General features: G+C 53.5%; 1 protein-coding gene across 5 annotated transcripts in view; it reads left to right on the top strand.

Annotated features, from left to right (window-relative positions):
* Nucleotides 1-15,060: 15,060 nt before the first annotated feature.
* FAM53A (family with sequence similarity 53 member A) overlaps nt 15,061-27,632 on the top strand; it is a 31,328-nt gene continuing 18,756 nt past the window's right edge. Inside the window, exons 1-2 of one of the 5 annotated variants that reach the window (XM_032333568.1) lie at nt 15,061-15,423; nt 25,244-25,470. In XM_032333568.1, coding sequence (XP_032189459.1) covers nt 25,393-25,470 — 78 coding nt within the window. In that variant the 5' untranslated portion in view covers nt 15,061-15,423; nt 25,244-25,392. Of the gene's footprint in view, nt 15,424-15,713; nt 15,858-17,870; nt 17,893-25,243; nt 25,471-27,632 lie in introns of those variants that run through there. The other 4 variants (XM_032333565.1, XM_032333567.1, XM_032333564.1 and 1 more) reach the window with 4 other exon arrangements.

Here is a 27,632-nt window from a genome sequence, read left to right as displayed (position 1 = left end):
ACAAATCTGCTGCTTTATTGATGGAACCACCCAGGCGCCCCAAACATAGGCTGCCTTTTGTGGAAAAAGAATAATTCAGAAGGTGGACCCAGGAGCCCAGAGGCAGAGCCAGGAAGCCTGGAGGCCCTGATGGAGCAGGACCAGGCCCAGGGGCTCCTGTATGCTGGACCCTCAACTCTGAATAGCAGTGTCTGGAGCAGTTGGCCCAGGTGGGGCCCATTGTGCATTGTGTATATATGTGTGTGGGGGGGGTGGGGTCTGGGGTTAGAGCAGGCACAATGTCTCTAGCTCACAGGTCTTCAGACTGAGATGATGTCCACACCAGAAGAGTCCTTCTTGGGGGATAGATTCTGGTCTTGGGGCTGGTGTTGTAGGATGAGACTTGGAGGCCTTGAGGGGCTTGTCTCTAACCTGTGGCCAAAGGGTGGACTGGAGTGGTCTTAAACGAGGGTGAAGAGGCTGGGTTGGCTGGAGCAGGGGTGTTACACACGTAGACTTAGGCTGAATGAGGTGGGCAGTAGCAAATGTGAGATCTGATTTAGGTTCTAGAGGAATCATTCTGGCTTTTAGCTTCATATTTAAATTCTTGGAATGCTTTTAAACAACAAGGAAATCAATCTTCAGACTTCAGTTCTTGCCTTTTGATGCCGTTAGCATAATCTAGTATTTTCTATATGAGTGTTACAAATAACCAATAGGCTAGGATCCAGTCCTCTTTATTCTTGGCTCTTGTACATCAAATGAAGAAGTGTCAGAACTAAAGTTTGTCCTGCATGATTAATTCTTCACACTTTCAGGCTGATTGCTATCTCGCTTCCATTGGTGATTCATTTTCGTATCTCCCCATGTGTAGACATGGTCAGCTTATCAGGATTGTCAGCCTGTGTCCCCCAACTTTTTTTCGTGTGTTAGAAAGCCGCTCTTGTTTCTTCCTGCTCTATCAGGAACCTCTCCCTTTGTAGGAAGACATCAGTGGATCCTCAGGTGAGTCAACGGTCTCTGCCTGAACCAAAACCCTGCACTTTTGGCTTTCTGGATCATGTGGGTGGCTTTTCTGTTTAACAGAGGTCTTTTTATTCCATGTAGGCAAAGTCCCATCACGGTGCTATCACTTGCATGATAACAGGTGAGCAGTCGTCTTTGAACTGGGCTGGCGAGTGGGAGGAAGTGTGCCTTTTTGATCATCAGTTCTGCTTATTTTATTTAAGGGTGGTTCTAATATGTTTTTTCTGTTTGTGTGCATGCGTGTGTGTAGACATGTGTTCTTTGCTTTACTGTCACTGTTTCCTTTGCTTTCCAGTGTGTAGGCTTTACTTGGACCTTATGCCACTTTGTAAAACTCACATTTTAAAGATGCATGTTGTTTTCCAGAAAAATGATTCCCTCTGTGCAGCATACGAACCCAAGTCTCCAAAAATCCGCACTAAGGACCTGGATGACTGGATTTCCAACAAAGGCACCAACTGTAGGTGTCCTCAGCTCTCTGCCTGGCCGCATGCGCATTAGGGGCCGCTGAGTGTGGACAGTGGGATGCAGACCTGTCCTGTCTCTAAGAGCAGGATAATAATATCTACCCCGTAGGATGTCGGGAGTTCAGGGAGACCCTGAGTGCCACGTGAGCAGCCGTGGTTGCCAGGAGACCCATGTACTGCATCACCACAGCCCTGCACAGTGCTGCACGGCGCTTCATCCTTCACCACCACTCAGGGCAGGGATGGTCTTCGGGCAGAATAACCGGCCCTTGGGAAGCAGGAAGCCAATGACAGAGGTGTCCTAGCCATTTCATGGAGGCTGAGATGTGGGTGGGTGTGCCTGGGGAGGGGTCCCAGGGCTCAGTCAGGTGTGTGCTGCTCCCTCAAGTCTGTGCCACGCCATGTGTGGGGCATGTGGTATGTCCCCATGTGGCTCTGAAGGTGATTCTGAGAGTGCTTTCCAGTGTGACAGCTTTTCGTGTCCTTGGCATGCACTCTGGGTAAAAGGCAGAATTTTAGTTTCTTTTTCTTTTTTTTAAGATTTCATTTATTTGACAGAGAGATAGCACAAGTAGGCAGAGCAGCAGGCAGAGGGAGAGGGAAAAGCAGGCTCTCCACTGAGCAGGGAGCCTGATGTGGGATTTGATCCCAGGACCTTGGGATCATGACCTGAGCTGAAGGCAACTGCTTAACTGACTGAGCCACGCAGGTGCCCCAGAATTTTAGTTTCCAGAGGAACTTTTTTCCTATCCTTGGGCAGAATTGGGCCTCTCCTTGGGCCTGTGGTTGACGCAGGCAGGCGAGATGAGGCTGTACGAGTTCTCTCTCGATGCACAACAGGTTTCCCCCAAACTTAGTGGCTCATAAGAAGGATATTCTCAAAAAAAAAAAAAAAAAAAAGATATTCTCTCTGTTTCTGTGGCTTAGTGGGGTCCTCTCTTTTGGGCTCTCACACGACTGTAGTGGAGAAGTTGGCTGGGGCTGGGGTCCCATCTGAAGGCTTGACTGGGGAAGGACCCATGTCCAGCCACACTCACAGATACTGGCCATGGATTGCCCTCTGTTCCTCAGCGGGTGGCTTCTCCATATAGCAGCTAGTGTAGAACAGGCAAGCAGGGAGGGAGCCAGCCGGATGGAAGGGTGGTGTAGCTCAGTTTCGGAAGGGATGACCTGTCACTTCTGTTGCTGAACACCTGGTTGCCGGCCAGCTGACACCCAAGGAGAGGGGATCAGCCAGGAGTGTGAAACTGGGTGGGGATTGCTGGAGCCACTTTAGAAGTCAGCCTATGGCAGGGGCGCTCTTGGATGGTTGGGCATCCATGACCGTGGGCCACAACCGCAACCTTATTGTTGTACAGAAGTGAACTTAGAATGGGCCACAGACTTAAATGTAAAGTGTAACACTGGTAGAAAATCACTGCACAGTTCTTAGTCTTGACCCCAAAAGCATGATCTGTGAAAGGAAGCATTACTGAAACAGACCTTGTCATAGGTAAAAGCTTTTGTTCTGTGAAGGAGCTTGTTAGGAGGATGGAAAGACAAAATGCACAGGAGGAGAAAAACCTTTGTAAACGACACACCTCACAGGACCTGTATCCAGAATATATCAAAAGTCTCAAAATTCAAAATAACTCCAGTTGAAAAGTGAGTGAAAGGGGATGTCTGGGTGGCTCCATCAATGAAACATCCTTTTGGTAGTGATCTCAGGGTCCTGGGATCGAGCCCTGTGTTGGGCTCCATGCTCAGCGGGGAGTCTGCCTCTCCCTCTCCTCACTCGTTTTCTCTTGAATATATAAATAACCTTTAAAAAAATTAAAGAAAGGGAGCCAGAGGGTGTGAAGGGGGCATGGCAGAGGAGCTGGAGGAGGGGACTGTCCCTGGACGCTCCTGCTTGTCCAAGTGGCTGGCATACACCAGTGCGGACACTGAGTGCTGCTGAGAACCAGGTGGGGGGTCTGGAGGCCTCCTGCAGCGCTGGTGGGAGGTCCACCACTCTGGAGACAAGCTTGACTACTTCTTAAAAACCGAACATGCAGCCCCCATAAGCCCTGTACTTGTGTTCCAGACTTTAATCCCAGAGGGAAAACACACATTCACACAAAAACCCGTACCTGAATGTTCACTGGGCTTGTGATCGGAGCTTCCCCAAACTGGAGACAACCCAGATGCCCTTGGACAGGCGAACAGGAAACTGGTGTGCTGCGCAGGCGGGATCCCCACAGGGACGGGTGCTGTCGCCTTTGCTGTAGTGGGTGTGAGAGTGTACTCTTATTTTGCAAGACCTTATCCTACAGGGAAAGGACCATTCACAGAGACTTCTCTGAAGTACAAAAGATTTGTAACCACACGTTGAAAGCACACCGCATTTCTGAACACATTGACCCAGAATGACCAATGCCAAGACATGTTCTAGCAAAATTACTGGACTTGAAAGAAAAAGAAAATTTATTTGGACATTTTTTTTTTAAGATTTTATTTATTTATCAGAGAGAGAGGGCGAGAGAGCAAGCACAGGCAGACAGAATGGCAGGCAGAGGCAGAGGGAGAAGCAGGCTCCCTGCCAAGCAAGGAGCCGGATGCAGGACTCAATCCCAGGACGCTGGGATCATGACCTGAGCCGAAGGCAGCTGCTTAACCAGCTGAGCCACCCAGGCGTCCCTCATTTGGACATCTTATTAAAAAAAACAACCTACGGAAAAGCAGTAGATTATCAGACTTATTGACAGAAGTATTTTATCCTAGGAGATGGCAAGTGGTAGCATGTTTACAAGATGGGAAGAGTGAAAATGTGCATCGAGGAATTTATGCCCAGAAAACACAACTTGCACGTATAAAGGGCACAGGGCATTGTTACCCACATGGGAGAACTCCAAACAACCTGCTCCTGGGAGCCCTTCCTGAGGAATCTGCTGGAAAATGAGCTCTGATGGCCAACAAGATCAGGAAACAATTTTTGCAGTGATTGTGGTGGTGCTGCTGCAGGCTCGGGCTGCTGCTGACGTGGAGAGGGGCATCCCTCTGCCTGCCGCTGCCCCTGTTTGTGTGTGCGTGCCCTCCCTCTCTGACAAAATCATGAAAAAAAAAAAAGGGCAGGGGAGGACGGGCAGACACAAGGCTTGTGTTTGTAGTGATCACATTGTGGGTGCTAGCCTTGGTACCCAGATACTGTATCCTCTGTGTGGGACAAAGGACACATACTTGCACCCGGTGAAGAGCTTCCAGAAGAGCTGTGTGGTCCAGGGTCAGCCAAAGTCGGCGGGTGAGCAGCTGCCAGACCGCAGAGTCTGATTCAGCAGTAGAGAGGGGTGAGCTGTGCAGACGCCCAGCCCCAGCGAGTCTGAAGGAATCCTCCAGTCCAAGAGGCTGTGTACTGCATGGGTCCTTGTACAGACTGGATGGGAAGGGAGAATGACAGAAGTGGAGGGCAGATCAGCGGCCAGCAGGAATTCTGTGGGTATCGTGCACATCCATCTGTAGCTGAGCATTTGGTCTGAATCTTATCTGTAATCTATACTTTATACTTAATATCCGTATCTAATCTGTATCATCTTTACCTGCCCTCATGCTCTTGCTGCTGAGAAGCTTTAGAAACAGTGACCATCCTTTGCCCTCATACTGTGATCTTGAAATCCCGTTAGTCACCTCTTGACAGAATGGCCAGTCCAAGGTGTTGGGATGTTCGTGATGAGCCTGGGCGAGGAATGTCTGGGAGGGTCACACCCAGAGGACTTGGCAGTGACCTGGAGAGACCTCCTTGCTGGCCAAAGCTGGGACAGTTTGATCTTCAGTGGGGACAAGAAATGTAACAGATGAAAACCCATGAAAATGTTTTACATTCACAACTTGATAATGCTATTTTGGAAAAAGCATGAAATGGGCCACTTTCGGGAGATGTTGAGAGCCACTGGAGAGTGGAGGGGACAGTGTGTCTGGTCTGACCTGAATGAGCTGTGCCATGGGGCCGGCAGGCTTACTGACAATACCCACTCCCTCTCTGGCCCTCTGCCTTGTCCACTGGAATGATGTGTTCTGGGCCCCTTAGAGACTGACAGATGTACTCAGACGTGCCGCCAAGGCCAAGAGGCTTGGAGGCATGCTTCTGCCTCCTGTCAATCTGCTTGAGAGAACAGCCTTACCCCTCCTGCTGCGCAGGTGGGGCTGTGAGATCTGCTTAAAGGTCTGGTGCTGAGTTGATCTGCACTGCTCCTCTGTGTGTCCCTGGTGCTCTACGAAATTGGGGACTTTCAGAGAAGAACCACAGCGGCTGTGGATCGTCCTCTGCATGGGGTCCTCTCTGTTACCCTGCATGAACCTGAGACGGCCTGGACTGGCTTGCCTCCTGGTCTTCAAGAGCCTTCTCAGTGTGGGGACGCTTTCCCGTCCCTCCCGCACCTCCTCACAGGGTCCCCATGTGGGGCAGTGCCACGCCAGGATTTTAGTAGATAAGTGCAGACACAGCTACTGGAATAAGGGCACATCCGCATGCACAGCTCAACCGCACCAGGTGTCAGTGGCCGCTTGGACCTCACAGTGAGTGGCAGCGCCTGGCATCCCTGCCGCCCCTGACCTTGTCTGCCAGCATCGGTGGTGTGACTCGTGTGGTCAGAGTGGAGTCGGATCCAGGCCCTGGATCAGTCCGCCACCAGCAGGAAGTCAAGAGGAAGGAGACTGTTGGCTTTGCCAGAGGACACAGCAGCCACATCCAGGCCTTGGGCACCTCTGTGGCTCCAAGTCACTGAGGGGACATCAAGTACAGACACAGGCAGTGTTGGGGCAGTCGCCTCGGGGCTCCAGCAGTTTTTATTTTTATCTTTTTTATTTAAAAAAAAATTTATTGCATGATGTTTTCTCTTTTTTTTTCTCTTCCTTTTTAAGATTTTTTTTTTCTTTAATTTGAGAGAGGGTGAGCCAGTGTGAGAGCACCAAGACAAGGGAGTGTCAGAGGGAGGAGCAGGCTCCCCGCTGAGCAGAGAGCCCAGTGTGGGACTCCATCTCGGGACCTGAGGATCATGACCTGAACCGAAGACAGACCAACTGAGCCACCCGGGTGCCCTATCCAGCAATTTTTAAAGGCAAGGAAGTGAGGATTTTCAAGTCAGGCTGACGGCGACCTAGCGAACCAGGGGCATGTCAGGGGTTGTGAGCACTTTCTGGGGAGCCTTGTGATAAATAGCTTTGAGCTATCACGCACATACTATATAGTTTGCTCATTTAAAGTGCACAGTTCAGTGGCTTCTAGTATACTCAAAAGAATGGGGCATGCACTGTGCAGGCTGGCTCCTTCCTTGGCCACTATTGCCTGCATCCCCTGTCCCTGCTGCTCAGGACACTGCAGGCTGGTGGCCTCCCCCGCCTGCTTGCTGTCTGCTGAATGCCGGTCTGGTCCCATGTCAGGCCTGGGGGCACTGGCCGAGCCCTCTGGCTGGCCCACACTGCTTGTTTGCCAGGTACCAGGCCAGCAGGAAAAGCCACTGGGTGCAGATAAGGAGAATGGAGGTGATGGAAGTGCCTGCCCTACACGAGGGGTGCAAGTGGGAGTGGTACACGACCCCCAGGGGGTCGGCCAGCCCTCGGAAGACTCTCATGTGTTATGGATATAAATGTAAACAAAACTTTAGAAGATGATTTTGGAAAAAGTATGTATAACTTTTGGGATGAGAAAAGGAGACCATCCAAAGCAAGGAGAATGAATTTAAATAAAAAGTTTTTGAGGAAGATGGCCTTGGGTCTGGCTGGAGGGGCCACCACCACCCCTTTCCTTCCTCTGCCTTGGCACAGCTGAATCCACCAAACTGGCCCAGCGGAAGGCAAGCAGAGGCAGTGGGTGACTGGAGGACTCTGGAACCCTGAGCCCGAGGCAGAGAAAGGTGAGCTGGTGGAAGTTGAGCTGTGGGATCTAGGACTCACTGCAGACCTTCTTCCCAGGGTCTGATACACATCTGTCCCTGAGGCCAATGCCCTGTGCCTCCTGTTCCTAATTCAGTTATCAGAAAGCAAACAAATAGAAGCCAGAGGTGAAAAAGCTGCATCATTTCTTTACTACGTAAATATCAAAAAATGAGTGAGCGTCCAACTGTGGGACATCCTGGGAAAGGCAGAACCACGTTCATATGGTAATTCTGTGCTTGGTGAAATAAGCCAGACACTGTCAAATAAATAAATAAAATCTTTAGAAAAAAAAAAAAAGGGGCGCCTGGGTGGCTCAGTGGGTTAAGCCGCTGCCTTCGGCTCAGGTCATGATCTTAGGGTCCTGGGATCGAGTCCCGCATCGGGCTCTCTGCTCGGCAGGGAGCCTGCTTCCTCCTCTCTCTCTCTGCCTGCCTCTCTGCCTACTTGTGATCTCTCTCTGTCAAATAAATAAATAAAATATTAAAAAAAAAAAAAGACCCAATCTTCAGTTCTTTAGTGTGTATATCCCCAGAGGTGCAGTTGCTGGGTCATATGGTAATTCTGTTTTTAGGGTTTTGAAGAACCTCTGTTCTGTTCCTTGTGGCCACCTCTTTGTTTTTAAAGCAGTGTTTCTTTTTTTTTTTTTTTCTTTTTTTAAAGATTTTATTTATTTGACAGAGAGAAATCACAAGTAGATGGAGAGGCAGGCAGAGAGAGAGGGAAGCAGGCTCCCTGCTGAGCAGAGAGCCCGATGCGGGACTCGATCCCAGGACCCTGAGATCATGACCTGAGCCGAAGGCAGCGGCTTAACCCACTGAGCCACCCAGGCGCCCCTAAAGCAGTGTTTCTTGAAGAGCAAATATTTTCAATGTTGATAAAGTTCAATTTGTCAGTTTTTAAAAACTTTATGATTTGTGCCTTTTGTGTATTTTTTTTTAAAGATTTTATTTATTTGACACAGAGAGAGATCATAAGTAGGCAGAGAGGCAGGCAGCCGGCGGGGAAGGAGGCTCCCTGCTAAGCACAGAGCCTGATGCGGGGCTCGATCCCAGGACCCTGAGATCATGACCTGAGCCTAAGGCAGAGGCTTAACCCACTGAGCCACCCAGGCACCCCAACCTTTTGTGTATTTTTGACTATATTTCTGTTACTGACTTCTTGTTTAATTCTGTTGTAGTCATGGGATGTGCTCTGTAGGATTTCTGTCCTTGCAGGTGTGTTCAGCAGATGGTAACTGGGCACGCAGCTGCTCGTGGAGAATGTTCCAGGCGCGCTGCAGAATGCATTCCACTGTGGATGAGCTGGAACTGGTGGGTAGTGGTGTTCACATTCGAGGCATCCTTCCTGAGTTTCCAGATTCCTCGCTCTGCGAGCCACTGTCTACAGGCCGAGAGGAGAGCTGAAACCTCCACATGTAGTTGTGGGTCTGCCTCTTCCTCCCCTTAGTTCTTTTGGCTTCTTCACGTATTTGTGAACTCAGCTGTTAGGGTCCTTGCATCCTTTTTTTTTTTTTTTTTTTTTTAAGATTTTGTTTATTTATTTGACAGACCACAAGTAGACAGAGAGGCAGACAGAGAGAGATGGGGAAGCAGACTCCCTGCTGAGCAGCGATCCTGATGCGGGGCTCAATTCCAGGACCCTGGGATCATGACCTGAGCTGAAGGCAGGGGTTTTAACCCACTGAGCCACTCAGGCGCCCCAGGGTCCTTGCATCTTTCTGAAGAAATGACCCTCTTCTCCTTAGAAAATGTCTTTCTTACTGCCGGGTAACTCTCCCTGATATACCCACGCCAGCCTTTGTCCCCCCATGGTAAACAATTTTTGCTCACAGGGTGAGAAAGTAAGATGTCCTTAGGGAGAAGCACAGACAAGCTATTTACAGAGATGAAGAAAATTCACAATGGCAAGCACGTTTGTGAGGCAGGCAGACCGGGCAAGCTCACCAAAGCTGATGGCGGAACAGAATCAAGGCAAGAGCCCTATGGATTTGTTTTTTAAAAAAAAAAAAGGCACTTCTGAAAAAGCCTGCAGGAAGATAAAAAGAAACAAACCAGTTACTTCAGGCCTCTTTAATGCGAAGAGCAAAACCACCCAGGTTGGGTGTCAAGGACATGGACATTCAAACAACAGCTCTGCTCCCAACACTGGTGAAGTCGGCTGGTTCTGTCCTCTGAGGAACATTTCACGGGGGTGGCACTGGGAGTTCTTGCAGCTGCCTGAGGGGCCTTGGCTCCTGTGTGCCTCTGTGTCTGAGCCCTACGCCCTATGGCCCCCCCAAATCCAAGCCCCACAGTGATCTGAGCAGAGTGGCACCCCCTCCCACCCAGCTCCTCCCCATCTCCCCGTCTCGCTGTGGAGCGAGGGCCGTGCCTGCAACACTCTTTTGACTGGAGTTAATGTGGGGGTCTCTTTTTCTAGCCTTTTACTTGATGCACATGCATCTGTGTGTGTTCTGGGATGGTTCCCATGTGTGGGTGTGTGACCAGTGAGCCCTCTGGGGCTGTGTGAGGTGAGGTTTGCAGCTGGGCCCCCTCCCCCCAGGGTATCACAGCACCGCTACAGGGCAGTGGGCTCTTTGTCCCTGCCAGGACCCTGCAGTTGTGGGTGTGGGGAGGGGCACAGACCCAGCCCTGTGGGTGTGCTGCTTGCCAATAGCAGGTGTTTGGAGACCCGATTGCCCTTCACAAAAAGCTGCTCTGCCCCTGCCGCCCCTTCCACTCCGAGCCCTTGAGCCCTGAGCTTCACCTGCCTCAGGGCCTTTGTCTGGCTCCTGTCCTGAGGGCTCCCTGCTGGGCATCCAGACCACATAATGACTCCTGCTGTTTCCTGGCAGCCCCTGCTTTCATTACCTGTGCCGGGTGATGGTCCTTCTCTCAGCCCAGCCTGTGCACCCCTGCTCTGGAGAAGAGCCTTTCCCCAGAGGATCATCCCATAGTCCCCATCCCGATTCCTCAGATACTGTGCCTACTTCTTTCCAGAACACAGGACACATTATGTGAACCAAGGTCATAGAAATGGCCCAGAGCCCAGAACTCTGAGTGTGGCAGGCCCGGGAGTGAATCCCAGGATCTGCACAGGGTGTGGGGCATGCACGGTGCCCTGGAGTCATGGCTGAGCCCTTGCTCGGTCCAGACATATGCTCTCTTGGCCACCCCAGTGGTTGCCAGGCTGGTGCTGGTTTCTGACCCCTCCTCTGGGCCCCAGTTTTCTCATCTGTAAAATGGGAAACGAGCACACCTAGGACTGACTGGATGCAAGGACACTCTGGCCAGGGGACGTGGCTGCATGCATGGCAGAGGAATTACTGTGGATACTGCCAGCTGCTCCCGTGATTCCTGGGGACAGCAATGGAGCGAGGGCGGGACAGGGCATCCCAGATTGGCACTCAGCTCCTGAGTCATGAGCTCTCCTGTCAGAAAACTGTTTAGTTTAGTGCACCGCCCTCTCCCCACCCTGGTGGCATTTATAAAAAGCTTCCTTCAAAGTCTAGCCTGAGAGATGCTCTAGGATCAGAATTTCACTCAACTCTGACAAAGCAGCATTCCACATCTCCTTAGAACTGTCCAGTGACAACAATGAAAATACAGAAAGGGAAATTAGAGAATCAATTCCATTTACTATAGCACCAAGAACCATAAGATACCTGGGAATAAACCTAACCAAAGAGGTAAAGGATCTGTACTCGAGGAACTACAGAACACTCATGAAAGAAATTGAAGAAGACACAAAAAGACGGAAAACCATTCCATGCTCTTGGATCGGAAGAATAAACATTGTTAAAATGTCTATACTGCCTAGAGCAATCTATACTTTTAATGCCATTCCGATCAAAATTCCACCGGTATTCTTCAAAGAGCTGGAGCAAATAATCCAAAAATCTGTATGGAATCAGAAGAGACCCCGAATCGCTAAGGAAATGTTGAAAAGCAAAAATAAAACTGGGGGCATCACGTTACCTGATTTCAAGCTTTATTACAAAGCTGTGATCACCAAGACAGCATGGTACTGGCATAAAAACAGACACATAGACCAGTGGAACAGAGTAGAGAGCCCAGATATGGACCCTCAACTCTATGGTCAATTAATCTTAGACAAAACAGGAAAAAATATACAGTGGAAAAAAGTCTCTTCAATAAATGGTGCTGGGAAAACTGGACAGCTATATGTAGAAGAATGAAACTCGACCATTCTCTTACACCATACACAAAGATAAACTCAAAATGGATAAAAGACCTCAACGTGAGACAGGAATCCATCAGAATCCTAGAGGAGAATATAGGCAGTAATCTCTTCGATATCAGCCACAGCAACTTCTTTCAAGATATGTCTCCAAAGGCAAAGGAAACAAAAGCGAAAATAAACTTTTGGGACTCCATCAAAATCAAAAGCTTCTGCACAGCAAAGGAAACAGTCAAAAAAACAAAGAGGCAACCCACGGAATGGGAGAAGATATTTGCAAATGACAGTACAGACAAAAGGTTGATATCCAGGATCTATAATGAACTCCTCAAACTCAACACACACGAAACAGGCAAACATATCAAAAAATGGGCAGAAGATATGAACAGACACTTCTCCAATCAAGACATACAAATGGCTATCAGACACATGAAAAAATGTTCATCACTAGCCCTCAGGGAGATTCAAATTAAAACCACATTGAGATATCACCTTACACCAAATGGCCAAAATTAACAAAACAGGAAACAACATGTGTTGGAGAGGATGTGGAGAAAGGGGACCCTCTTCCACTGTTGGTGGGAATGCAAGTTGGTGCAGCCTCTTTGGAGAACAGTGTGGATATTCCTCAAGAAATTAAAAATAGAACTTCCCTATGACCCTGCAATTGCACTCCTGGGTATTTACCCCAAAGATACAGATGTCATGAAAAGAAGGGCCATCTGTACCCCAATGTTTATAGCAGCAATGGCCACGGTTGCCAAACTGTGGAAAGAACCAAGATGCCCTTCAACGGACGAATGGATAAGGAAGATGTGGTCCATATACACTATGGAGTATTATGCCTCCATCAGAAAGGATGAATACCCAACTTTTGTAGCAACATGGACGGGACTGGAAGAGATTATGCTGAGTGAAATAAGTCAAGCAGAGAGAGTCAATTATCATATGGTTTCACTTATTTGTGGAGCATAACAAATAGCATGGAGGACATGGGGAGTTAGAGAGGAGAAGGGAGTTGGGGTAAATCGGAAGGGGAGGTGAACCATGAGAGACTATGGACTCTGAAAAACAATCTGAGGGGTTTGAAGTGGCGGGGGGGTGGGAGGTTGGGGTACCAGGTGGTGGGTATTATAGAGGGCATGGATTGCATGGAGCACTGGGTGTGGTGAAAAAATAATGAATACTGTTTTTCTGAAAATAAATTAATTAAAAACAAAACAAAACAAAAAAGAACTGTCCAGTGACATCAGCACATTAAAGGCTCTGATGTGTCCTGCAAGGAAGCTGAAATAACATGGAGTTGCCAAGTGAACACCTATGGTCAGCACACTGAACGAATGGCTGAAAATACTGTATTGTGGCTCCTTCTGGGATAAGACAGGGCAAGTCACTTGAAAGCATACTCGGCCTCATGTCCCCATTTGCACCTCCCTCTATCCCGTGCAGCAAAGCTAAGTGACCGGACTCTTGCTTCCTGCTGAGTCATGGCCTTGGCAGTTTTGGCCGGTTGTGGAGTCAGATGATGGCCACTGGCAGGCTGGGCCATCTCTCCCTTTGCCTAGTGAGGCCTCAGTGGGTCTGCTTGTGTTCCCCAGTGAGGGCTGGTGAGCAGTGGGGGGACCATTTTCCCTGTGGGGGCTGGCAACTGAATGCCAGGACGCATTGAAGGTTGAGGGAAGGGAGCAAGGGGGACTGTAGGAACTGTCCTTGTGGCAGCAGGGTGTGCAGGCTGTGTGGAGGGAGCTGCACACAGGGGCTGTGGCCCCACACCATCGTTCTGAGGGCTATGACCCCAGCCTGCAGGGCCCTGGCTTCCTCTTTTCAAATGGGGCTTTTAATTCCTATGTCAAAGGTCAAGCGAGTTGACTCCCTTAAGCATGGAGAGAACTACTAAACCATGTAAAATGAAAACATAAGGACGTTTATCTCCCTGGAGAATGTCAACAGCCTCCCCTCAGTAGGGTCTGCCAGTGACATCTCAGCTTCTCCCCGACCAGGGGCAGAGGCAGGCAGCAAGGAGCTGGGTTAACGGCCCGCTGCAGAGTGCTGAGTGTGGGTTCATTCCTAGAGCCTTGCTCGCTGGGAGCTCGTGGTCCAGATTCTGTCCACTCTGCAAAACTGTAAGCACTCTAGTTTCTAGGCTGGGTGATGGCTGTAGCCACGGATCGTGGCAAAAATGTGTTCCAGGAAGCCCCCAGGGGTGAGGGGAGCTGTAGTACCTCTGGTCTCCCTGCTTCAGGCCCGCATTATTCAAGGGCCCTTCCTCCAAAAAACAAAACAAAACAAAAATCGCATCTTATGGTAGCATTGGTCTAAAGACAGATTGATATTGTGTTCTTTGACCTCAAGTTTCACTTTTTTTTCTGACTTCCCTTTACTCTAAGCTCCGCTTACTTGTCTGTAACATGGGGACAATTTGAATCCCTCCCCCTGGCTGAGGCACAGCATGGGCCTGACAGATGACACTGTGGTAACTGGGCTCCCAGCCAACATGGGCCGAGCCCGACACAAAGCCATGGCAGGCTGGAACACATTCCATCGTGCTGGACAAGAAACTTGGGTCTCCTGGTCTGACCCTCCCACATGTGAGCACTGAGCCCCAGTGGTGACCTCTGGTCTGCTATTCTGTCCCTGAAGCTTCACCTCTGGCTGCAGGAGGGTTTGGAATGATCTCACACCATCTCACAACCAGCTTGATCAAAGACGTTACTGTAATGTGGCAGACGGTATCTCTTCCACTGGAAGCCTTCAGGAACTGTCCCAATCAAGGCTGAGAGAGGCAAGTGGATAAAATTTACCAGTCACAAGCCTTTTGATAAGCACAAAGGTGCCCTTGGTGACTTGAGGCTGTCACTGGTTCAGGTAGGCTAGGAAAGAAAACCCAGCTCCCCTTTCCTGGAACAGGTGCTCCCAGGTATCAGGTCCTGCTCCAGCCTGGATCACAGAGCCACTCGTCTTGGCTAGTATGGATGGACTCTTGGAGGGCCTAGAGGGATGGCAGTAAAGACTTCTGTGGCTTTGGGGGTCTGCCTGTGGAAATGACCTGAGCACCTGCCCTCATGCCCATGTGTGGCTGGCTGGGTTCCTGCACCAGACCCGCAGGGACTCCTGCTCATCCAGACTGCCACAGGCTGCATCCTTCCCTCCAGTCCTGGCCACAGCTGGCTTGGCTCCAGAGTCCTCCTCAGACCTTAGGGGGGCCCCGCCTGGTGCCTGGGAGCCGCATCCCTGAAACCTCGCCTTACCCTACCCTGCTGTCCCATCCTCTGGTGTCTTCCTAAGTGCCACTCCCTTTCCTACCTAAAAATAGGCCTCCTCCCCACTTCATGCCCTATCCCCAGGCCGCCGTGAGCACACATCTAACCCCTCTCACTTCCCCCGGCAAAGCTCAGGACCTCCCATTGCAGAGCGCCGGGCCACATGGTCCCCAATGACCTCTCCAGGCCCAGAGTGTAGAGCAGCCCCCCAGGAACGCGCGTGGCAGGGACAGGGACCAATCCCCACCCCGGAGGTCCGGTCACAGCGGGAGGCCGTGCTCAGGAGGGCCGGGGGCTGGCCTCCACTCTCCCTGCCCGGGAGGAGCCCTGGACCACCACGGTCCTCGGGCACCGGCGCGCGCAGCCGGCTTCCACCGCCCTGCCGGACACACCCGGCCAATCTGGAGGGAGACCCGAGAGGACAAGCGCCTTGCCCAAGGTCACACAGCGGGTCGCAGGCCGGCCGCAGCCGCCCCTGCCAAGGTCACCGCCTGCATGCCCGACCAGCCCGGCGTACGGCCCGGGAGTGGGGACCCTAAATGACCCTTCACGCCAGCAGTGGCCAGGCACCCCCACTCCCGCCGAATCCGTAGGTCACGGCCTCTGCCAGCTTTTACCGCGAGGTACCAGGACGTCACTTCCCCTGCAAGCCAGAGTGCGCGGTGGGCGGAGCTCCGGCTGGGGGTCGGGGGGTCAGGCGGCGCACGCGCCCTCCGGTAGCCCGCCGTGGATGCGCGCTCCCGACAGGGCCGACGGTGGGCGGAGTTGCGGGCGGGACGCCGAGAGGCCGCGCCCACGCACCGGCGCAGGGCCCGCCCCCGTGCGCGCGGCGCCGCTGAGGGGAAGGCTCGGCGAGGGCTGGTTGACGGGCGCGGCGGCGGCCGCAGCGGCCGCGGCGGCCAATGAGCGGGGCCGGAGGGGGCGGGGCGCAAGCCGTGGTTGTGTTCCGACGCTGCTGAGGCGCCCGGATCCTCGCTGGAGGGACGCGGCCTGCGGGGCCCGCGCCTCCCGCGCTCCGCCGGTCCAGCCGTGGCCGCGGCCGCTCGGCCGCCCTCAGGTACGCCGCCCGGCGTCGGCCCGTGATGCCCCGACTGGGTGCGCGTGCCCGCGCGCCCCGTGCGCGCGCACCGCACGGGGCCGCGCGGGAACTGGGGCCGGACAGTCCCCGTGTCTGTCGGCGCGCGCATGAGCGCTTTCGCGGCTGGACTTGGGGGGCGCGGCGGGCGGGCGCCGCGGAGCTCGGGACTCAGCTTGGGGTGTCCCGGCCACGCCGGCTGCAGGGGCCGTGTCAGCGGGGGCTCTGTTCTCCGGCGCGCGACTGTTGTCCCGTGGCGGGAGCGGGCTGCCGGGCGGCCGGGCCGGACAGCCGGCGGGTCCGGGGGAGGCCGGACTTTCGCGGCTTCGGCGGGTGCGGCGCTTCTGCCGGGGTTAGGGCCGGGCTCGCGGGCTCCACGGTGCCCTTTGTGGCTCATTTGGAGCCGGCTGCAGGGCGGTCTCCGAGCGCTGCGAGCTGCGGACGGGGGTTCATCGGGCCGTGGGCTCCGTGAACGACGCTGGACTCAGCGTAGATTCTGCCGCTGCCCCAGCGCTCCCGCGCCGCGCGGGTCGGCGTGTCCCCAGGGGAGCAGGTCCGGGATTGCGCGTCCGGTCGGTGGAGGAGCAGGAGAGTGGACATATAGACGCCCTGGCTTCTCCCTCAGCTGCGTCCGTGGGTGCGGGGTCCGACCACGGTTCACGGAGGCAGCCCCACCTGCAGCCCCTCGTCCGGCTCTTCGTGGCTGGGCCCTGGCACCTGAGCCTGCCCCGCGGTTGTGCGGCTCGGGCCCTCTGTTGGGCTCTGGGGTGACCCCTGGAGGGTGCCACGATGGCGGTGGGAGCGAGCGGTGTCAATGGGCTGTCCTAACATTCTGCCCGGGGTTCTCTCGACTGAGGTTGAGTGCGCGGGCCTTAGAAAAGAGAGCCGTTGGGATGGCTCCTGCAAGTATCGGATGGAGGAAACACCAAAGTTATCATTTTTTTTTTTTTTATTATTTTGTAAACGTTTACTTATTTGACAGACAAGTAGGCAGAGAGGTACGCAGAGACAGAGAGGAGGAAGCAGGCTCCCCGCTGAGCAGAGAGCCCAATGCGGGGCTCCATCCCAGAACCCTGGGATCATGACCTGAGCTGAAGGCAGAGGCTTCAACCCACTGAGCCATCCAGGCACCCCGAAACAAACTTTTAAAAAAGTTATTTTATTTTTGTGAACGATTTTATTTATTTATTTGAGAGAGAGCCCAGGAGAGAGCAAGCACAAGTTGGGGGGAGCAGCAGCAGGAGAGGGAGAAGCAGACTCCCCACTCAGTAGGGAGCCCCACATGGTGCTGGATCCCAGGACCCCAGGATCACAACCACCCCCCCCAAAGGCAGTTGCCCAACTGACAGAGCCACCCAAGGGCCCTCAAACGTTTTTTTTTAAAAAAGCAAGTTGAAATTTTTATAGAAATCCCTTTGGCTTTTTCTGCAGTAATGTTTCTCGAAGGAAAGTTGACTCACAATCTTTTGAGCCTCTGTTACGAGTGGCCACCATTTTAAACGTGTCCCAGGGACCTGGGCATATTCATGTATGTTATGGTATTTGATTCCTTGTGGCCTCATGAAGTGTGTGAGTCTTTACTGTTTTCAGTGTAGGAAGATAGGCCCAGGGACGTGCAGTCTCCTGCTTGGGGGAGCCCAGCAGGGCTGAAGTCAGGCTTCCTTCCCGCCCACCAGAGCCCGCCATACGTCCCTCCTCTCAGAATGAAGTTTGTTTTTCTTCAGTGTGCTATACTTTCCCCATAGTAGTTGGGGGAACAAAGATGATCTAGTTTACAATGTGAGTCTTCTTTGTTGACTTGTGGACGTGGTTTTGTTGCACCTATTTATTTATTTGAGGGGGAGAGAGAGAGAGAGGGAGTGCAAGCAATGGGGAGCGGGCCGGAGAGGGAGAGAGAGAAGCCCAAGCAGACTGCATGCTTGGTGAGGATCCCGAGGCAGGGCTTGACTTCAGGACCCTGAGATCCTGACCTGAGCCAAAGCCAGGAGCCCAACACCCAACTGACTGAACCTCCCAGGTACCCCTTCTTTGCACCTTTAAACCTCACGTGTGGCTCTCCAAACTATCTAGTTGCAGGTGTTAATATTAGCTATTGGTTCATCAGGATGGGTGATGCTGGTCTTTTTGTTTTGAAGTCTCTTCAAAAAGATGTCATGTGTTTCAGTAGCACCAGTTTTGTGGGGCCAGCACAGGGCTTTGCCTTAGGGTTTTCCAGGAGCTACTGAGTATGGCCCCTAAGCGTGCCCTGTTAGGAAAGGTACGGACCCCTCCAGTGGAGCTGGACCCCAGGCTTCACCAAAGGAAAACAGTTGAGTGATTTTGGTGGTCTGCTTGTGGCTATCCCTTGTGGCTTGTACCCAGGAGTGTGCATGTAAGGACGTGGCCCCTTCCCCTTGGTCCCCAGCCTCTGTGTGTTGCAGGAATAGTGCTGAGGCCTGCCTCCTGCACACCAGAGGGGTGTTTGGCCCCGTCTGGCTTTGTTAGTTGTGTGGCAGCATTAATGGAGCCTCCAGAAGTGGTGGCTTCAAACAACGGGAACCACTTACTGTTGCTCACAGGCTCAGAGGTCCAGAATTCTCAACAGCTGGTCTGACTGTCTTTGCTGGGGGAAAGGGGGCTTGTGCAGGTTGGTTCAGTGCTGGCTGGGGCCCGAGCGTCTCCTTGCGGGCATCCCCCTCTTTGCCTCCAGTACCTGGGCTGGGAAGGCTTGAGCAGCGGGGCCCCTGGGGCTCTTGGTCTCCATGAGTGCAGCAGCCTTGGGACGCATCCTGCAAGAGCCGGGAGGTGGGAGGGCTTCTCCCACCCAAATCTCAGAAGTCCCGTTGAAGGGGAAGTTGAAGTCGGCCTTCTTGTGGGAGCTGTGCCAAAGAATCTGCAGTCACGTGCTCAGACCCGCACGGTACTGAGGGCTGGTTCATAACGAATGTCCAGCCAGACCATGTGGTTGCCTGGGTGCTCCTTGAAGGACAGTCCGAGACCTGGACTTGGTTGTCCTGCATGAGCTGTGTGGTGGGGAGTCCACATGGTACTCCTGGAGTCTGGAATGTGCTCTGTCTCACAGTGTTGGTGGGCCTACTTCCTATGGTTTTCTGTGGAAACCACCTTGGGCACTTGGTGGTTCTGGGCTGGGAATAGGGCCTGGCTCTGGCCTTTCATTCCTGGGGACGCTTCCTGTGACTGAGGACACTCACTGAGCGTGTGCTGTGTGGCAAGCTCTGGGCACAGCACACTGACTGGGAACTTAGAGCTGTTCTCCCGGTTCATGCTCCAGAAAGCAGCATGGAGAAGCTGGCCTGTCTTGTCCAGGACCCAGATTTGAGCTCAGGGGTCTGACTCACGGCCAAGGCAGGGCTCCAGGTTGCGGGCCAGCCAGTCCTCTGCCTGGGACTCGGGAGGCTGAGAGGCTGCATGTGGATCCAGCTGGATCCACACACCAGGCTCCTGGGGCTCTGGCGTCTGGCTGTCAATGCAAGCTCCTGGGTTTGCTTATTTTATACATATTGTTAAAGATTTTACTAGATATATTTATTGGAGGGAGAGAGAGTGTAAACACCAGCGGCCGAGGGGCAGAAGGAGAGTCAAGCTGACTCCCTGCTGAGCACAGAGCCGGACTTAGGGTTTGACTTCAAGGCCCTGAGGCCATAACCTGAGCCGAATCCAAGAATTGGACGCTCATCAGACTAAGCCCCCATGCGGCCTGTAGATTCCTTTATTCTGCAAGTTTCTGTGTGGGACAGCCTGCTGCTGCTGGCCTTCTGAGGGGGCATGGCCCTGGTCATCCCTCTGCCGTGAGACCAGGTCATGCAGAGCCCCTCTCAGCATGAGCTGGAAGGCAGAGATGACAGGCATGGAGGAAGCCACCAGCCTGAAAGCAGAAGCCAGGATGGGCAGAGAGGACTGAGGGAGAGAGATGGTCCAGTGCAGGGAGCGGAGAAGCTGGGGCTGGGTAGCCGCAGAGGCCAGGGAGCCAGGGGAGGCTGGCACAGGCAACTCATACAGATGCGGTAGGTCCTTGTGGGTCCTCGGTGGGCACACTCCCAGGGCTTTTGAGATAAAGCATGTCCCTGGAAGGCTTGCAACATGAGGTCGGGGGCCACTCCTGGAAGCCAGTCAGTAGCAGCAGAGCCGCAGAGACTGAAGGCAAGGGAGGGTCAGCCTCGGCGTCCTGCGTCCAACCACCAGCTGGTCTAGAAACAGACCAGGGGATGTGGGTGGGCAGCCCTCCACAGTGACACCAGCAAATCCTATTAGGAAGACCCCGCCCCATGTGCTCCTGCGAGTTTTCTGACCCCTGACTTGGGGAAAAACAAAACCCTGTGAGCCCCGCAGGCATCTGGGGGGGGGACGGGTTGTGGGCACCCCCCCAGGCAACCCCCCACACTGAAAGCTGCCAGATCAGTGCAGTTCCGGGCCGGGGGGTGGCCCCCCCTCACCTGAGTGGAGGCCGGAGGTATGGAAGGGCTGAGTTGTTTTTTGAGTTTTATTCTTCTGGGGAGGAGTTTGTATTGGGCAGGGACATGGCATGTGAGAAAAGGCAGGTTGTTAACTTTGGGGAGCGACTCTCTCTGTGCAAGCTCAGCCAGGAGTGCTATTTATGGGGACTTGATAGTGTCCGTGGTGGCTCGATAGAGTGTTCAGACAGCTGTTCTGGGAGGTTTGGAGGTGGAAGGTGGGGAGACTCTGGCCCTCACTGTGTTGGTTAGGGGAAGAGGGCATCCCGGGCTTGGGCGGGTCGGGTCACATAGGACTGGTTCGTGTTCAGGAGCTATAGGAGAGGTCTGGTAGTTTGTGCTCCCAGAGGTGCCCGTGAGCCCAGACACACATCCTCTGTCAGTCCTCCTGGTGGCTCCTGCGGAGTCCCCATCCCCCACCTTTCACCTCTCTGTCCCTGGGGCCGACTGGTCTTCTCACCTGGTCCCCAGCTTCTGGCCTGCCTGTGTCTGGGATCGGTGCCCAGAGTCCTGGCTTTGCCCGTTTCCTAGCGGCACCTGCTCAGTCTCAGTCTTGGCTTTCTTCTCTGAGCCCCCACACCGGCTGCCCTACTACTTGCACCTGCCCCCACCTGGCTTTGTTTTGCTTGTCTCTTGCCTTTGCTGCAGGCCGTGCATTCCCTCAGGGCCAGGGCACTGTCCTGAGTGGCTCCATCTCTGGCTGTCTCTGCTGTGACTGTGTGCTAGGCTTTGTGACCATGACGTTCTATCCTGATGGTTCCATGAGGAACTGGCATGGCGTTGTGGATTGAATTGTGTCCCCCAAAAGAAAGATTCAATAGGACCTGTGCATATAACCTTATTTAGAACTAGGTCTTTGCAGATATAACTAAGATATAAATTAAGGTGAGGCCACCTACTACTTTGGAGTTGGGGTGTCCTTAAAAGAAGGGATGTGGGTACAGGACAGACAGGAAGAGGGCCATGGGAACATGTGGGGCAGCTGCAAGCCGAGGGCACCAGGCATTACTGACCACAACCAGGAGCTGGGGGAGAGACAGGGAACCCGTCTCCTGTGGGGTGCCCAGAGGAGCCAACCCTGCCCGTATCTCGACTTCGCATCTCTGGCCTCCAGTTCCCGGCAGCCCCAGGAAGCTACTACACTCAGATTTCAGTGAATACCCAGTGGTCCCCCGAGCTGTGGCTTTGTCTTCGTGGTTTCAATCGCTCACTGTCAGCGCGGTCCAGAGGGTGGTGATCCTCCTCCTGACTGTGGCCAGAAGGTCAACGGTAGCCTGACACTAGGTCACGACACCCATGTCATGCTCTTTCTCCATCTCACATGGGCAACTACATTAGTTCTTATTTTTTACATTTTTTAGAGAGTGGGGGGGGAGGGCAGAGAAAGAGACACTGGCGCAGACCCTCGGCTAAGCGTGGAGCCCCATGCAGCTCGATATCAGACCCTGAGATCATGATCTGAGCTGAAACCAGGAGTCAGCTGCTCAACCGACCGAGCCCCCCGGACGCCCCTCATGATAAAATGTGGGCACTTTATTACCTCACGTTGTCACAAGAAGAAGGGTGAGTGCAGGACATTTTGAAAGAGAGAGAGAGAGAGAGAGAGACCACACTCACACTTGTAGCACAAGGGTATACATTACCCTTGTGCTAGTATATTGTTATTCTTTTTTTAAAAAAATATTTTGTTTATTTATTTGACAGAGAGAGAGAGATCACAAGTGGGCAGAGAGGCAGGAAGAGAGAGAAGGGGAAGCAGGTTCCCTGCTGAGCAGAGAGCCCAATGTGGGGCTTGATCCCAGGACCCTGAGATCATGACCTGAGCCGAAGGCAGAGGCTCAACCCACTGAGCCACCCAGGCACCCCATATTGTTATTCTTGTTAATCTCTTGCTGTGGCAATGTGTGAATTAACTTCATCACAGATACGCATGCGTAGGAGAAAACATAGTACAGTTAGCCCTTGAACAATACAGGGGTTGAGGGGTCGAAAATCCATGTAGAACTTAGGAACCCCCCCAAAACTTGCCTGCTGATGAACTCCTGGTGTCTGCAAGTGTTACCGATGGCATGAACCGTTCGGGAACACCCGTCTGTGTGTTCCCATGTCTCGCGGGCTGTGTTTTTGCAATCAAGTAAGCTGGAGAAAAGGAAATGCTACTAAAATTGTAAGGAAGAGACATTTCCAGTGCTGTCCTGTGTTTATGGATGAAAAGTCCCCTGTAAGTGGGCTTGTGCTGTTCAGACCATATTGTTCAGGGGTTGACGGCATCTGTAGGGTTTGGTACCGTCTGTGGTTTCAGGCATCTCAGGGGGGCCTTGGTATCCCCTGTGGGTGCGGGGCACGCCCGAATGGCCACCCGATACTATGCATTTCTTCTCACAGGAAATGAAACTTGCATGCACAGCACTCCTACCCCATCTCGGTGGCCTCTGGAAGGTGCCGCTAGCTGCCCGGTGCCATCCCTTCCACACGCAGGTGCACCCTGTGCCCCACTGTGGCCTCCACTCGCCAAGGTCACGCTGGCTTCCCTTGCATTTGGACACCGTGCGCTTTGTTTTATTCTGTTCTTTTGAACCTCTGTTGAGAGTTGTGATAGAGCCGTGTTTGCTGTCCCCCTGGCCTGTGCTGGCCGGGGCCCCTGCTCCTGTCTGACAGGTGCCTGAGCATGTATGGGAGTGTGTGCCGGTCTGTGGGGCTCCTTCACATTGCGGTGTCTGCCCTGGAGTCCGCTCTCTGACCGGGGCAGGAGTTGGGGGAGGTCATTAGGTCCCTTCTGTCCCCTCCAGGCTGGCCCCTGCTCCACACCTGTGTTTCGTGCCCCTGACACTGTGGGAGAACAGTGACCAGTTCTTTCATGCCCTCTACCTCGTGTGGGTCTGTCGGGCATTTTCTCAGTCCGGGTAGAACCTCTGGGTGTAGGCAGCAGCTGTGTCCCACCCACATGCCACACGCGGTCACCTCTCCACGGGACTGCCTGTTCCACTGTTCCAGGTGCCATCTGCCATCTCTGCAGACGCAAGACCAATTCCCTCTGTGTCATTAGCCAGTATCTTGTTGGGGGAGGCTTGGACACCATGTGAGGACACCAGGGTGGTGTTCACGATGACTCTTGCCTGAAGCAGCGTGAGGTGTTGGTTATACGCTGACCTGAGTAAAGACAATCCCTCCTTCCCTCTGCACTCCTTGGTCTGCATCCTGCCTGTAGGACCAGCTTCCCTCCCCTACTTAAGGATCTTTCCTAGCTGTTCATGTCAGATTCCTGGGCTCTCATTTTATTCTGTAGAGCAGAGCACTCACGTCTGGGAGCCCTGGCCCCATTCTCTGCACATATCCTGGCTTCCTGGTGCCCCAAGACCCCCGGGGCCTCTGTCCGTGCCCTAGCCCTGGAAACCAGTGGTCTTCCCAAGGGATGCGCGACCTGGTTTTCCAGTGAAAAGTTGGTCATGTTATAGTTTCTTCAAATTTTGCTGTGGCTGCTGTAGTTTTTCCAAGGTTGCGCATGCCTTGTGCTGCTCAGAGGGTCAGATAGGAGGCTGGGAGAGCCCCTGAGTGCTGGGCATGGCGGGCACAGGAGTTGGAGGGTAGGGCCTTGGCCCTTGTGGGTGGGTGTAATTGCAGCAGAGTTGGTCGGCCTGGAGGGCCCCTGGTAGTGCCCCTGTCCTGTGAGGGAGGTTCTGAGTTGGGGCTTCAGGAGAATTTGTGGGGAGAGGCAGAGAGAGCCAGGCCAGCTTGCGGGCTCGGTAGGTCCTGCCCAGGGGACCGTGGGTGAGTGGTGCAGGTGTGGGGATGGGGCAGGATCTGAACTGGCTCCCTGGAGATTACCTTCTGTCACTGTTCTCATTTCTTAATTTCTTTTCATTTTTCATTTTTAAAAAATACTCTTTTCATTTTTCTTTAAATACTTAAATTTTTTTTTTTTTAAATTTTATTTATTTGACAGAGATCACAAGTAGGCAGAGAGGCAGGCAGAGAGAGGGGGGAAGCAGGCTCTCCACTGAGCAGAGAGCCCTATGCTGGGCTAGATCCCAGGACCCTGGAATCATGACCTGAGCCTAAGGCAGAGGCTTTAACCCACTGAGCCACCCAGGCGTCCCTGAATACTTGTTTTTAAGGGCATTCTGATCTTATTCTGTGGACTGGGTGCCTTCTCCCTCTGAGGGCAGGCCTGATGCTGTTTCCTCTGGGTGGCTGGGGCCTTCCTGTTAGGCTGGCACTCTCCATGGCTTCCAAGGCAGGTGGTCCTACTCACACTAAGCAGCGGGCCGCTGAGAAGGGTGAAAGCTGGGGTTCTGAGTGGGTGGCAGGCTGCACGGGTGCTCAGGAGTCTCCCCCTGCTGGTGTCTGTGGGCAGCCACGTCCCAGGTGCAAGCTTGAGTGCCCACTCCTGGGCTTGGAGGCCCCCTCAGCTGCCCCTACAGCCTCCTCACTGTGGGCCTGGGGCGGGCCCTGCACCCCCTGTGGCCTCCCACATGGGGCCAGCTGGATGGACTAGGGGAGGACTGTGTAGCCGCTGGGGGGACCGTGGTGCACAGGGGTTCAGTAGTTAGTTCTCATGTAGCTGGTTCTTGGGGCAGGCTGTGGCTTCCTGCTCCTGCCCAGCTTCCCCATGTCTCCCCTCCATCACCGTCTGCTCTGTCTGATGTGGTGGTTGGGGGAGGCGGGTTGGCCTTCAGGGCTGCTTCCTTGGGGCTTCAGGAGCACTGGACCTCAGCTATGCATGTAACTTACCGTCCTTTGACCAGAACGGCGCTTTTAGTGGTTTCTGGGCACTTGTATGGTGGTTGTGAAGCAAGAGGGTTTTTATCAACCGGAGATAACAGAAATATTCTGCACACAAGGTACTCAGCATAGAGTAGGAGCACCGACCCAGTGGTTCTGCACATAATTACTTCTCTCTCTTCCCCACAAACACAGAGTCCTGAAGACTACCTGGAAATGGATCACTCCTCTGTAAAGCGGAAATCCATCTGGAGGGTCAGCTCTGACCCAGCAGTGGCCCAGGCCTCCTGAAGCTTGCTGTTGTGCCCCCCAGGGCCCCTTGGTACCGACACAGGCCCCTGACCATGGTCACACTCATTACTGAGAAGCTGCAGAACCAGAGCCTGGATGACCTTGCCCACAAGAGCTACGATGCCAGCCCGGTAAGCTGGCTGTGACGCCCATAGGCAGGACCCTGTGCCTCGCCAGTGGTCTGGGGGTGACTGGCTGGGCTGGACTGTGCAGCCAAGGTCTGTGGGGACGTGGTAGGAGGAGGCTGGAGGGGGCTGTGTCCTGGGGCCATGCTGGGTTTTTTAGCCTCATTAAAAACAAATCCCAGCTTTTAGTGAATGTCCACTCAAGTCCTGGAGGTGTGCCAGTCCTGAGTGTGCAGCATGCAGCTCTCCGTACCCATCACACATCTCTGAGCACGCGGTGCCCACACCCTGACACCCCTTGTGTCGGTGCCATCCCTTCCGATGGCCTCTCTCTCGATCCGCCCCACAGCTTCCTTACCTGGCTTGAGGTTCGCATAGGTGGAGCCGGTTTTCCAGGGTCGCATGAGCTCGACCTTCAGGACTATCTGGGTTGGGCTGTAGGTGCGGGTGGAGGTGGCTGGGTGTGCAGCCCACACGGTGCTCAGAGGCCTTGAACAGTCTTGCTGATGCCAGGTGCCCAGAGTGCTGTTGGTGCGGCTGGGCTGAGAGTCAGGGCTCCCTGTGGTGGCAGGAATCTGGATCTCCAGGCCTCTGCTCATGGCCCACCGTCACCATCACCATCACTGTCACTGTGGGTGGTTGTGAGGTTCCGAGTCTCAGTGCTGCAGATGGGACTGCTGGGGCCGGGGGCGTTGGCCTGTGTCTGCAGCCTGGGGGTTTAGGGGCACCCAGGGGCCTTTGTGGGGTGTGACTCTCCGGCCTGGAGCTTGGGGCCCTATGGGATTCTGGCGGCATGCCGTGTACGTGTTCTCACCCTCCCCTGTGCTCAGTGCAGTGACTGTTTCCTGGACAGTGACTGAAACCCAGGCTGTAGCACATCACGCATGGTGTCCAATGGCCATGTGCCCTTCAGACGGTGTGGCTGGAAGCTGGCGACCAGGTGCTATGTGGCTTTGCTGGGGAGAAGGGTGACAGATCGGGCCTGCAGGGCCCCCATGGAGGAGTGGACATGGCTGGTCCTACCACGTTTGGGGAACATGTCACCCCTCTGGGGGAGAGAAGGGCCGCTGGGAGCACCCTGTCCAGGAGGAAGGCCCACATGGTCAGCCCGTGGCGCTCCTGGCTCCGTTCTCTGCCCTTGGGGGCGATCTGTGTGTTTCCTCAAGACGTGTGTGTGTTTTTTTTTTAAAGATTTTATTTATTTATTTGACAGACAGAGATCACAGGTAGGCAGAGAGGCAAGCAGAGAGAGAGGAGGAAGCAGGCTCCCAGCTGAGCAGAGAGCCCAATGTGGGGCTCTATCCCAGGACCCTGAGATCATGACCTGAGTCGAAGGCAGAGGCTTTAACCCACTGAGCCACCCAGGTGCCCCAAGACGTGTGGTTTTGATGAGATAGCCTGTTAATTACGTGGTAGGTCTTTCTTCCTGAAATAGGAGCACAGGCCTTTCCTGTCCCCAAGACGAAATCTACAGCAGCCGTTTTGCTGTTGGAAATGGAGGTTTGGTGTGTGTGGAGTGAACTGTGGCCCAGGGAGGTCACTGTGGGTCAGGGCCACTGTGGGGTTGGGGCTACGAGCTGTGGGTCCACGGGGCCCGCATGCAGGTGTTCATTTAGAGAGAGGGTGACGGCAAAACAAATTTTACCTGTGAGTCTTCCCATCATGATGCAAATAGATTTACTTGGTGTCAGTTCCCAATGGAAGAGAATTGCCTCATTACCAGTGGGCCTTTGGCCGACCTCCTGGGGAGGCTGGTCCCTGCGTTTGCAGGGTTTCTGCCCACATCTGCTGACGCTTTATTTATAGAAACCTGCTGTTTTAAACTGTTCACTTTTAAAAAACCAGATGTAATTTATAGGCAGTGAAAGGCATGAGTGGTCCTGTCTTTTCGAGCCAGAAGTCTGTTGTCTCTGTCACGTTTGACGTTGGGCTTTAGTAAGGCTGGTGCGGTCAACTCTGCAGAACTTGTCAGGGTCCCTGGAGGTCAGCGATTTACCTGGGGACCATCCCCTCATGCTGCCTGCGTGCATCTCAGTACATGGTACTTCTAACGTTCACGGAAACAAGTCGACAGTTTTAAAAGCCAATTTGTTGTCTAGGAATAGAAATCCAAGTTTTTGAAGGTGACTAATGTTTGTATTTTCATGGCAAAATCATAACACAGGTAA

This window comes from Mustela erminea, chromosome 2, assembly GCF_009829155.1.
Source record: "Mustela erminea isolate mMusErm1 chromosome 2, mMusErm1.Pri, whole genome shotgun sequence".
In the NCBI taxonomy this organism is placed as follows: Eukaryota; Metazoa; Chordata; class Mammalia; order Carnivora; family Mustelidae; genus Mustela; species Mustela erminea.
This window is presented reverse-complemented; position numbering and strand designations above follow the sequence as displayed.